General features: G+C 32.2%; 1 protein-coding gene across 5 annotated transcripts in view; it reads left to right on the forward strand.

Annotated features, from left to right (window-relative positions):
• The window catches only part of LOC149263138 (MADS-box protein JOINTLESS-like), a 459,590-nt gene that overhangs the window by 136,845 nt on the left and 309,892 nt on the right, over window positions 1-12,853 (forward strand). For all 5 annotated transcript variants that reach the window (XM_089387205.1, XM_089387204.1, XM_089387207.1 and 2 more), the window contains exon 2: window positions 4,409-4,499. In XM_089387205.1, the coding sequence (XP_089243331.1) occupies window positions 4,409-4,499 (91 nt within the window). The remainder of the gene's footprint in view (window positions 1-4,408; window positions 4,500-12,853) is intronic.

Below are 12,853 nucleotides of genomic sequence, written 5' to 3' on the forward strand. Positions count from 1 at the left end.
ATTGGGTTCAATGTTCTTTTATGGAGCTCAAAATCTAATTGAAAATGTTCAAGGTATGTTTAATTGAAAATGCCTTAGTTAAATGCCATTCCTAAATGTTTTAGTGAAATTTGCAATGAAACTGCATTGCTAAAACTGCCTCGGTGAAAATGACCCACAAAAATGATTTTTGGTTAAAGATGAATATTAATTTAAATGAAATAGATATTATTCATAACTGTATATAACATTAACATTTATTTTATATATAACATTAATATTTATTTTGTGTAGTTTTATTATTAATATTTATTTTTATGTAGTTTTATTATAAGGATGACATCAATATTGTTTTATAAAAATTAAAAAGAAAATGAAAAATGGATTGGTTTGCTTTAATGATTGAAAAAAATTAAGATTATTCTTATATATTTATAATTTTGATAGATTGAACAATTTATAAAGATCAATAGTTTTATCAATATTTTAAATGTTGCTCGAAATGGAAATGGTCGTCCTCCCAAAAAGTCGAGAAACTCCAGGTAGGGAGAAGTTAATGTCGTAAAGCAAAAATAATTTTATCTTATTTCTGCCCTCACCACAGCCTCTTCTCAGGATACATTGGATCATTAGTTGATTGATAATGGTGCGTCAAGGCACGTCACTGGGTACAAAGAACCTCTCCCAAACTTGGTTGAAAAGAAGACTAATATGGAGATTATACTTGGGGATAATGCCACTTATCTCTCCATATTATACTTGGGGATAATGCCACTTATCCCTTGGAAGGAATTGGGACTGCTACTTTCCACTTAAATCAAGGTGAAACCTAGAAATTTAATATAAGAAGTAAGACATTTTAGTATAATTATTTTTATTTTTTATTCCCTTAGTATTATATATATGATAATTTTTTATTCCAATTTTTTTAAAACTTATTTTACTGTGAAGTTATGGAGAGTTGGTTTTTATTTTAGTAATATTGAATTTTCCTTTAAAATAATTATAATAAAAATGCAGTTTTGATCTTCTAAATTAAGTCATTGTTATTTTTATTATATTTTTTTTAAATTATATATTGTAAAAAGCTTTTATTTAAAATTCCTCAACCAACAACCAAGCATAATATCTAGATATATAACAAGGTTTAGAACTAAACCATAACTGGGAGAATCCACAAGCTAATGATCTTTAATGACTCAATGATTGTGATTCAACAAATATAGAAAGCTAGGGGAGAATATCTCACCTTCATTTATAAATTCAACACTTTGAGCATATAGAATTTGGTCATGTGTATTTTCACTTAAATTCTGAGGTTGATATCCTGGAAAACAAAGGTGGGCAAGGAATAATGGAACAGGATCAAAGACCACACTTTGCACTTACCCTTTCCCTGATTAATTTGAAAAGTTATCCCGTCAACACATCTGAGCAACATGACACCCAAAGATCAGAAATATGTCTAAGGATAATCACATCGAGAATAAATAAAAACTATCAGCATTTAAGTGACCCGAGGAAGTTTGTACCATTAGTAATTGGGAGAGCGGAACAACGATCCAACTGGAGCATCTCAGAATGCCAAGTGGAGGCAAGTCGAAGTATTATCAGTTGAAATGTGGTGGATCTGGGCCAGGACTCCCGTTGCATCGAATTGTCAAACGATTCACCTCAGAGAATATTTAAATTCTTCTGTTCTTACGTTATACACGACATTCAATTAAGGCGATCCAGAGTGTTGGTACCATGGATTGCGGAGACGGAATTAAGCAGGAAATTTTCAATAAAAGGAGCAGTGTTCAGACATCAGTGAGGACCAACGAAGGAAAAATATCAGAAGAGCAATGGATTGTGACTTGCAGACTAAAGACACTGAAGCCGAACAACTAGAAGAAGTTTCTGAAGCCGGGTTGTCAAGTTTCAGATAATCGTTTAATGTTCTGCAACTTTAAGTTACTTTTAGATGTTTTCAATGGGGTAAATGGTAGGCAATTGTTCAGAATAGTTGGTAAAATATTTCACAAGCACAGAACTGTTACATTAAAGATGAATTTTGTAACAGTTCTGTTTTTGAAATTCCATTTTGATTTTAATACAAAGTTATATTTATTTCTTTAAAAATAAATGTTTATCGTAAGTTTTTCGAAACCTTGTATTTCCAATATTCACATTCATAGTTAACTTATCTTTCAACTTTTTTGAAATATTGTATTTCTAATATTTATATTTAACTTAGGTTTTAAGTGGATAGTTATAGCTATTTTACCATAGAGTTTTTAAAATTTTAATTTAATTATCATTAATGATGAGAGGGATGATAGGATTTAACTTCTATGAAATATTCAAGAATATTTTTAATAATATAAGCAAATCAAAGGTTGAGTTTTATCTCTAAAACAATTATGTTGTTTTTTCACTTTTAATTAAATTAATTAATCAAAAAATGTCATATCAACAAAGTAATATGAAATGAGTTATGTTTTTTTGGCATGTGGTAAGCTAAGATATTGGCCCATGGTATTGTAACAAAAAACTGTTTATATATTAAGAATCTCCATACTAAAGTGAAGGTAAATCTCCATATTTTTATATATATATATATCTATGCGTTTAACTTATATATTAATTATTTTTATAAGTAGTAATAATAATATTATAATATAGTTAGTTATATGATTTGTTTTAAAATTTTAACAAGGTGAAATATACTTTGAAACAAGTATTTTAATGTTTGTTATTATAGATGGATGCTTATAAATATCATAAATTTTAAATGGAAAAAAAATATCTTTTAATATTTTTTTTTCCAAATATATTTATTTCCTTAATTCTAATTTTTTTAATCCTATATTTATTATATTGATCATATTTATTAATGAAATAAAAATTTATTATTGAAAATAAATTAATAAAAAATACTAGCAATAAAAGTTGAAATAAATTTTAATTTTTTTATATATTATTAATTTTAAACAATTTAATTTAATCATATTTTTAATATTTTTATTTTTTATTTTTTTATAATATAAATATAAAATTTATTATTATAATCTAGATGACATCTATTATAAAGTAATTAGTTCCAATTTTAGCAATCCACTTCAACCTCATTACTGTTCAAAGACACCCAGTAAGATCCATACAAATAGCTCATGAGTTAGAACTTGTTCACAATACTCATCCACTAAAACTAACGTAGTAGCTTTTTAACTTAATTTATTAAAAATAGCTTGTTTGATATAGTTTTGTCTTCCCATCCACAACCCTGAGCTGCAAATAAAGCCCTAAATGTACTCTTGCTAAGTATTGTACTTTGAGAATTTTCATGTATCAATAATAATCATCCATATTTATTGACATTCAATATCAACAATATTATTTCATCTTTAGTCATCTAATCATATAATTTTTATCGTACTGATGCACTCTAAGATTAATATAAGAAGATAATATTTTTGAAAGTTAAAAAAAAAATATACATTTTAAAGTAAATCTAAATTTAATTTGTTGAATTGAAATTATAAGTAAAAGAAAATGTTAATTTTAATACATGACGATAATAATAATACAGATTTATCTTTTTTAACGAAGTAGTTCTATAATTAATGTGTAATAATAAAAAACAATAAATCTTATTTATCATCATAATTTGCTAATAAAATTTGAAAAAAATATATTAGTTTTTTTTTAATGTTTGATAATAATAAAAAAGATTGTATAGTTGATAGTTGATTGAATTGGGAGATTAGACTCTATTGATAGTTGATTAAATTGAGAGTACGGATATGTTTTGCCACCTAAAATTTTGCTGGATATTGTAGTATAATACACATCTGTTGTATAATTTATTTTATGTAAAAGGTTTTAAACTAATAAATATACATATATAAATAAAAGGACAAAGAAATATGAAAATAAATAATGGTTTATTTACATAATAAAATTTAAAAAATAAACCAATATAAATTTGTTTTAAATATTGATTTATCAAGTATGGTAAATTTTTTAATTAATAATTCTATGTTATAGGTTAATTTTTTACATTAAATGATTAAAAAATACCATTTAAAAAATTAAACATATTTAAAATGAATTTAAATTATTATATAATATAGGTTAGACAACCTATAATATATAATTATTAAAATTAGAAAATAATTATCAATAATATATAATTCTCTTTTTTGTGATCTTTGAAAATTAAGAGATCCAAGATTCAAATCACCTTCTTTGCTATCTAATTTATGGAAAAGAGGATAAATTATAAATCTAAAAAATTTACTAGTAATTACATGCTTAGATTCCATATATATATATATATATATATATATATATATATATATATATATATAATTATTATTATTATTTTTATTTTTTATATATTATTTTTTTAAATATTTAACTGATAGTTGTTTTATGTTTTCAGTGTGAAGGACATATTGAACAAATACATGATATTGGACAAGTGCATTTTGTATCCCAACACAGTTCAAAAGGATGGACAACAAACTCTTGAGGTACAATTTAATTCTAGCTCTCTTTACCATCCATCTTAATATATGTAAATATGAAATGTTCATTTATATGAATACAATTTTCATCTATTTAAAAATTTTATATTAATATAAAAATAATTTACTAGTGGTTTAAATTTTAGATCTTCTTTATTTTGTTAGTCTCCAAATTAGACAAAAGGAAAAATTAAAGAAATTTATTTAAAAGTCTCAAAACTATCATAACAACTTTAACATAGCATATGACATATATACAAAAACTTGTCTATCAAATATGGACAAATTTTTTTTTTCTCCGTAAATGCTAATTCTATTAAAGAAAAATAAAAATATATACAAAGAGGTTAGAACCTCTGAGGAGGCCGCGACCATTCCTCTACCAAAAACTCATAGACCTTACAGTTCAGGCTTGATGCCGAATTTACAAAACATACTACAAAATTTTTGGTTCGGGCACTGACATACTTAAAAAGATTACCCAGACTGAGTTCATCATGCCCTGTATTGACCACAAAAATTGAGAAGCAGCTAACATAACCATATCTATAACAGAAAACAGAGACTGGAATGACATTGGCCCCTCTCCGTAGCCAGAGTATGGACCAGACAGAGACATCTATCCTCAGAATTAACGACACATACCCAAAATTACTTAGACCACCCGGCAGAGAGGAAACAGTTCTAATCTGCATGCTTTGATGAGTCTGGCATTTCCGCTTCCGCTTGACTGGTAGAAGCAACCCAGGTCACAAACCCACTGTCATCATAAACAGGTTCGCCACCATCAGGAGTGGTCACCAAATTTAAAACACCACCTGCCCACTGAGTCGGGCCGCAAGGCACAATATCACTTTGAGTCGGATCCACGGGATGTTGTGGCACCTCCGAGACATGGCCACCTTCTTGCTGGTTATCTGCCTGGAACACCATCCCTGTCAGGTCCCCGAGAAGCACGCTGTCTCCCTGAGACTGAGAGGGGGTCGTGTTAGCCGAGCTAACCTGATTACTATCTTCCTCCGCGAGAACGATAGTGAGGCTTGCAGTCAAAATGGGTCTATTAAGCCGGCTTTGGAAAGTGAATCTGGCGGTCTGGAATGAACTGTTCGGAATGGGCCTGGCTTGTTCCAGAGGCGAAGAAGAAGGAGACGCAGAGGCAATAGGAATGACATTTTGAGGAACAGGGCGAGAAGATTGGCCTCTATTCCCTGTATGACTACCTCTGCGAGGAACACCGCGGCGTCGAGGCATCCTCAAGAGCACAAATTGACTAGCAGAAAGATTGAAACAGAGAAGATCAATTACCTGAGGAACGCAAACAGCTTCAAGGAGTTTACCAATCCACGCTAATAGCCAGATTCAGAACACTAGACAGAGGTTCTGAGACAGCTCTGCCGCATTATGAATCGCTCCAGTAACTGAACCAGGTGTGATGAACCGATCCATGGCAATATAACAAATTCTCTGCCGATCACTCATGCCTGCATTAACTCCGGCCTGCAGAACCAACATTCGAGACTGCCCAGAAATGAATTCACATACCCTTAAGCACTGTTGCCCACCTGCTACGCGTCCTCGGCAAACAATCCACCTGCTGTCTGCCCTGCCAGCTGCCTTTGGTATGCGGCTTGTCATTAATTTGACGTGATACCACCCGCATCCGGGTGTGTGTTTTCCTTCTGAGATTTGTCCCAGTTAACAATTTCAAGGAATTGTGCAAGCTGGTCCTCGGTGGCTATACTGGTTAAAGACCCTTCGAAATAACCTACCTCAGCCTCCACTCCAAGATTGGCAAGAAAGTCAGCAAGTTTATTTCCTTCTCTTCTAGTATGTTTGAATGAGATCGCTTGATGTTTAGAAAGCCAACTATTTAACAGCTCCAACCTCTGAGCCATTCGCCAGCTGTTGCTGACTTTGTGAATGGGAGATCCATTCCTGAGATTTATGATCATTTGAATTATAATTTGCAAATCCCCTTCTATGATGATTGGAAACATTCTCCTTTCATGAATCATTTTGAGACCTCTCCATAGCCCCTCCAATTCTGCTGAGTTATTAGTGTCCCAACCTTTTGAGCCCAGATAAATGCATTGAGGATTGCCGTTATGATCCCTTACGACACCTCCATACCCTGCTTTCCCTGGATTTCCCTTTGATGCGCCATCAAAGTTGAGCTGGAACATGTTGGTGGGAGGCGGTGTCCACTGACTTGATTCTTTTACCTGCATTGTGGGATTCTTTTTTATTATTGGCTGTTGGTTTATCTTTATTCTCCAATTGTCCCATACTGTTTTCTCCTGTGGTAAAGTGGGGAGGTCTTCTGCGGACCATTCTTTGATCGATAGAGATTCCATGATGTTCTGCTGAAATTTGGTCCAGATTTGCTCTAAAGGCATAATTTGATCCTTAAAAACTCTTCTATTTCGCTCTTTCCAGATGTTCCAAATTAGTAAGCCCGGTATAATTTGCCACATAGCATTAAGAAGATTACTTTGAAATGGCTTTTGAATCCAGTTGCGGATGGTTGCTTTGAGACCTCCCTACACTCGACCATCTTTTTGGCAGCGGAAGGCGACCTTTTCCCAAAGTTTTCTACCCATTTGACATGTCTGAATAAGATGTATGGCTGTTTCCTCCTCTTGCTTACATAGCAGACATATGGATGGACCCAAGAAGCTTCTTTTCCGAAGATTATCCCAAGTCAGAATTCTATTATGACATAAGAGCCATAAAAAGGTGGAAATCTTTGGCCAATTGTGAGTGTCCAGATATGGACAAATTAACTGAAACTTGTAAAAGCATATAGCTAGAGAATATTAAAAAATAAGATAGTATTGCTAGATGCTGCCAATAAAGTAACTCTAAGTAAGTCTATAGGTGCTAGTTGCTCAAGATTCTGAGCGGAAGGTGGCTCCCTACATTAAATTATTGTGGTCTCTATTCATTCCATTCTTCCATCGATATCCTAATAAAGCAAATGAGGTTTCTCTATGTCGAGTAGCTTGTCCCTTCTCTCATTGCATTCGAACAATGCTTTTCCTAAGAGGTGCTTAACATGTCAATAATGGTCAACAATGTGTAAGTATTGGTTTTGATGGGTGTGAACATTACCCAAGTTTAGTACCCAATCTAGAATTGTTGCCATAACATCTAAATTTGAGTGATTCTCTCAATGATTAATGACCTCTTGCTCAATATCTTGAATTTCCTATTATACTCCTAATGGACTATGTTGGTGGTATCTTCTAGTAGAACTACGAGCTCTATGTTGGTGGATCTAGCTCTTTGGTGCAACATGACAAGGAATAGGGGAAAATATCAAGGATAAAAGGGAGAAATTTGTTGCTAATAGGCCTTGGTGGGGTGCCGGGGAGGGGGTGAAGAGCTAACTAATAGAGGGAGAGTTGAGAGATATTCATTCACAATCCCAAGATTGCTAGCAAGGTGAGAACCAATGCAAGGAACATGATAGAAGAGATAGATGCCCGTTCGACTAAACCTCATGCCTAGGTGGATAAGAAAGTTTTCAAAAGAGCTTGATATAAAGTAGAGAGATATAATAATAGAGTACTTGTATTGTGCTAATGCATGCAATTCTAGAGATGAAAAGGATTAGCTCATCCCAAGAGACCTAAGATGGCACCAAAATTCTTTGAAGATCAACTACCACTTGCAATGAATTAAAGCCAAGGTTATTGGTGACCTAAAAACCAATAGAAATATGAACCAACTCCACTCTAAGTAAGGTGCTTCTTTAACTCACTTTAGATTGTCAAGAGTGGGAAGATGGAACGAAGCAAGGAGGGCCCGATCTTTCCTCAATATTATCAGAAACAAAAAGACAAGAAATTTCGTAGTTACATTGATAATCATGGAATGATTTTCTTATATGCAATCCCAATGCAGATAACATAAAATGATGCAAGTTCTTGAGTTTGGGTATCATGACTCATATTCATATGACACTATTTTTGGTGACTATAAATTCCATCAATGGTGATTTCCAATTCCTTATGTAGAATGCAATTAACACTATCAACTTGTAGTTTTCATCCTAATATTTCACACCCAAGGTGGATTAAATGCCATCTTCGATGTATTTATTGAATAAGGATGTCGTTGCCACATTGTCACTAGTTGTTTCATGAGGGTTCAACTGGCTTCTCCCTCTCCTCACCTTGCTTTCTTCCTAAATCATGCCATAGATGGTTATTAATATTTAGATATTGTATAATTTTTTTTTTTTTTTTTAAATAATCATTATATAAAAAATTCATTCATTTGCATTTTTATGCATAATTTTTTTATGCATATTAATTTATTTATTTTTATTGTATACATTTTTTCTTGTCACTTTATTTGCATAGAAATATTTTATTTTTTTTAGAAAGGAGAAAACCAACAAGCTTTGTATTAATATCAGTTGTTTACATGTAGCAAGAGCCAAATTATCCACCAAAAAACCTGTGCATAACTTAATTTCATAAAATGATAACATGGTCCTAGTTTTTAATACTCACTATATAAAAAAAGCAAACAAAAATGACCATATTTTGTCTCTCGTCATCACAAAATATCCAACATATACAACTAATTGTAAACAATATATCCACATAACTAAAGTTAGTGCTTATGTGAAAAGTATTTTTGTGGATTCCTAAAATTTATTGTGTTGGCAATGTATAAAATCTCTCAACATAGATATTTGTGCCCCACCTTGGATAGTACATCCACAATGCCATTTTGTTCCTTGTATAAGTGAGAGAAGGTCACCGCTTGGAAAAGTTCAGTCAACTGCCCCATGCTTTGAAACCAATTTATCATTAATGGAGGGTTGAAGGTAGACCACTTCGAAAAACACTCTATGACCACCTTAGATCTCCAAATACATCCATTGTCTTGATAGATAGCCACTTTGCACAATATAAGACCGCCTATAGGGAAAATACCTTTGCATGATGTTGGAGCCTACACCACCATTCCAATTGAAATGATAATGATAGATAGGCTTTATAATTATGTATGCTCCACAAATTCATATTTTTTTGGTGCCCCATTGAAATATCGCATAGGATTCCTGCCTCGAATATTCATTGGATGAATGTGCCTCATAGGTCCCTTGTCAATCACAAACCTAATTTCATTGAAAAAGCAACAATCCTAATGCAAATTAAATTTATATTCAATGAATAACTCTCAAATATTATTGAATTATGGCATCTCCAAATGCCCCAAATGATATATAAAGGAAGCGTATGATATTCCTTGTATCCCAACCTCCAATGCTGTAAACAAGATTCCATAGTAGATGAGTTCCAATCAGAATATATGTTTAAAGTTTGTAGCACCCCATACCATATTGAAACCACAATTGGACGTTTTAGAAAAATATGGACCTCACCCTAAAGATTTGATCTACACAAAATGCATCTACCCAGGCCAATGATTCCCATTCGACATAAATTATCTTAAGTCAATATCTTGTTTTGCTAAGCCAACCAACCAAAACATGAGTTTAAGTGGGACGTTTCAACCCCAAATTTTTCGAAACCATATTCTTGCCATAGAATGCTAAGGCACAGGTGATATATACTAGTAAGCTTCCTCCATCGAGATCTGACCCTGTACAAATTTACCGTCCCACATGTAGATATCCTCTTTTTCTATTAATGAAATACTAGCCATGTATAGTTTATGCTTGTACCTGTCCCAAGGCACAACCAATGCACCATATAACTCAAGATATTATGCTCTTATCCATAGCGGATATAAGAAGGAAGGGCCATATGTGACCTGTATTTGATTTATGAAATAAACACCTAGATTTTGAATATTCTTGATAAGAGGAGTAGACAAGACATGATCTCTAAGAAATCTGTGGATGGGATCTAGACTGATCTCCACCATAGTACTAGTCCCAATCCGCCATTTCAAATTCCCAATCAACCAATGCTTAGCTTTCATCATATTATTCAAAATATATAAGAACACATCGAACTCGGGCCCCATCCTTAATCCATGTCACCAAAGACTAATTTCTCAAATATTTTTCCTTCATGATCCATTGCTAAATACCATCACCATTTAATGCACACTATAAACTCTTGACGTGTGATTGAAATATCACACATCAATGTTAGATAATTTATAGAAATTTGATATTTCTCACCTATTAATTATACTTTTTATAAGAAAAATAATTTAGATAAAGTCTTTCCCCCATAATACATAAAACAATATCTTCATAACCTAAGGAGCGAAGGTAATATCCTCTTTCTACGATGCTTTAATGCTTAGAAGAATTACACCTAACATAGTTATTCTTCTAGGAAGTTGTTGCAATCCTAACCCTTTATGGCTGGATTATGACTTTGATTTAGCTAGTAGATATAGAATAAAATTTAAAGATTTGATTGGGAACTTGTTTGGTACTGAACTAATCAAGCTTTGTAGGTCCCAAGACCATATAATTTGAAATGGTGTAATGATGTGGCAAATATCCAACTTGATGAACTTGTAGTCATGATCTTAGCTATAGCGTTGTGGACTATTTGATATCCAATATCCTTGTTTCCAACCAAATATTCAATTTTTATCTCTTAAATGACCATGATCCTAAATTCGATTATATAACGTTAACCCTAACTCTAAACTTTTCCATTCACAAAATTCATGTGAAGGAAAATTTTGATTATCAAAGGTACCCGCATTTTGAAAAAAGTAATTCAATCTCTTCTTGAAGGATTTAAATAGGGATATAAAAATCCTAACTTACAAGGAAAACACAACTAATATCTATTGTGATTTTATTATATCCCCCTCTACTTACTTTAACAATTTCTCTATTGAGGTGTGATATAAAAGCAATAATAGAACTACCAATCCTTAGTATAATCATAAATGCAAATTAATATAAAATGCATACTTGGTATGTTAAATACAAAAAAAAATCCTTATTAAAAGGAAGAAAGTGTACTATATAAATAGAAATAAAGAGTTGTTGCACCTTTCTAAATTTGATACTGGTGGGTTTTGGAGGAAAATTTTAATTTGTAAAACTAAAGATAATAATATGATTTCCTTGAAGGAATGGAATTCCTACCTTAAACATGTTTATGGATTCCCCAATTCCATTGAAACCATTTCAAACATTCTTGTAAAGGGTTAAATTTTCTCTTTAGATGACATAGAGTTTGGGGTTAAGTAGCTCACAACTAGGAAAGTAGAAGCAATTGAAGGCTACTATGTTAAATTTTTAAAATCAAAGGGCATATCCTCATTCCTCACCTTCATAATTTCCTTAATTTGGCACTGAAGCAAATATTGCATAATCCATGGATGCAAATATTCATTTTACCTATTTTTAGAAATGGATATAAAAGAATTCCCTCTATATATATGTCCATTATGCGTAGCCCCATTCTAGCCGAGTTGTATAAAATTAATTTGGAAAAGAATATCCTTTAACTAGAAAGACATTAAAAAAGAACTAAAGGAAAATCCAGGATTAAGAGATAGCATTCAACTGTGGACCACCTTGCTACTCTTAGGATCATTGTAGAGGATTGTTGTAATAATAAAATTGATCTCATATGCCATTTTTTTTTTACTTTAAAAATATTTTGACACCAAGGACAAAAATTTGGAAGATGTTAGAGGAGATAAATGTTCCATTTGAGTTGAGAGATGTTTTGACAAGTTTATCTCTGACTTTCAATGCCAAGTTTAGAACCAGGAGGGGATGGTTGAAATAAATTAACTACAATATTAGAGTCAAGCTAGGGTGTCCACTCTCCCTTAACCTATTCAACATATATATTGATATGTTATAGGAGCATCTGGAGGAAGCATGTTGTGTTAAACCAACTCTCATTGGTATATCCAATTCTCTTCTTCTTTATGTTGATTATATAATTATTTTTGAAAGGAGTCCTTCTAATATTGGAAAGAAACATAGAATCCTCTAATATTTCTATTCCAAGATGGGTTTGAATACTAAATTTGACAAATAAAAGTCATGATGATTAAGTCTGAAAAGGCCAAATTATGTTATGACTCCAGGGTGGGCCTATATTGCATTAAGTGTATATGGTATGGCCCCAAGAAGGGGAATGTATGGGGTTTAATGTGCATGTAACATGTAAATTTGTATGTCATATGGACATCCTAGTGATGAAGGGGCTACATGGGACATGTGTGAATAGGAATATAGAGATCATATAGTCATTATTGAGGACATGTGATTTGGATGGAGGAATGCAATTCATGTTTGGAGGAGGTTCTCCTATTCTTTGAGTTATTGTGTAAGTTATCTTTACTATCTATAATTGGAGTTATTTGTATATATTTGGATCATACCA

This window comes from Pinus tabuliformis, chromosome 6 (assembly GCF_031772625.1).
Source record: "Pinus tabuliformis cultivar Carrire ecotype Pingquan chromosome 6, CPIR1, whole genome shotgun sequence".
NCBI classification, from domain to species: domain Eukaryota; kingdom Viridiplantae; phylum Streptophyta; class Pinopsida; order Pinales; family Pinaceae; genus Pinus; species Pinus tabuliformis.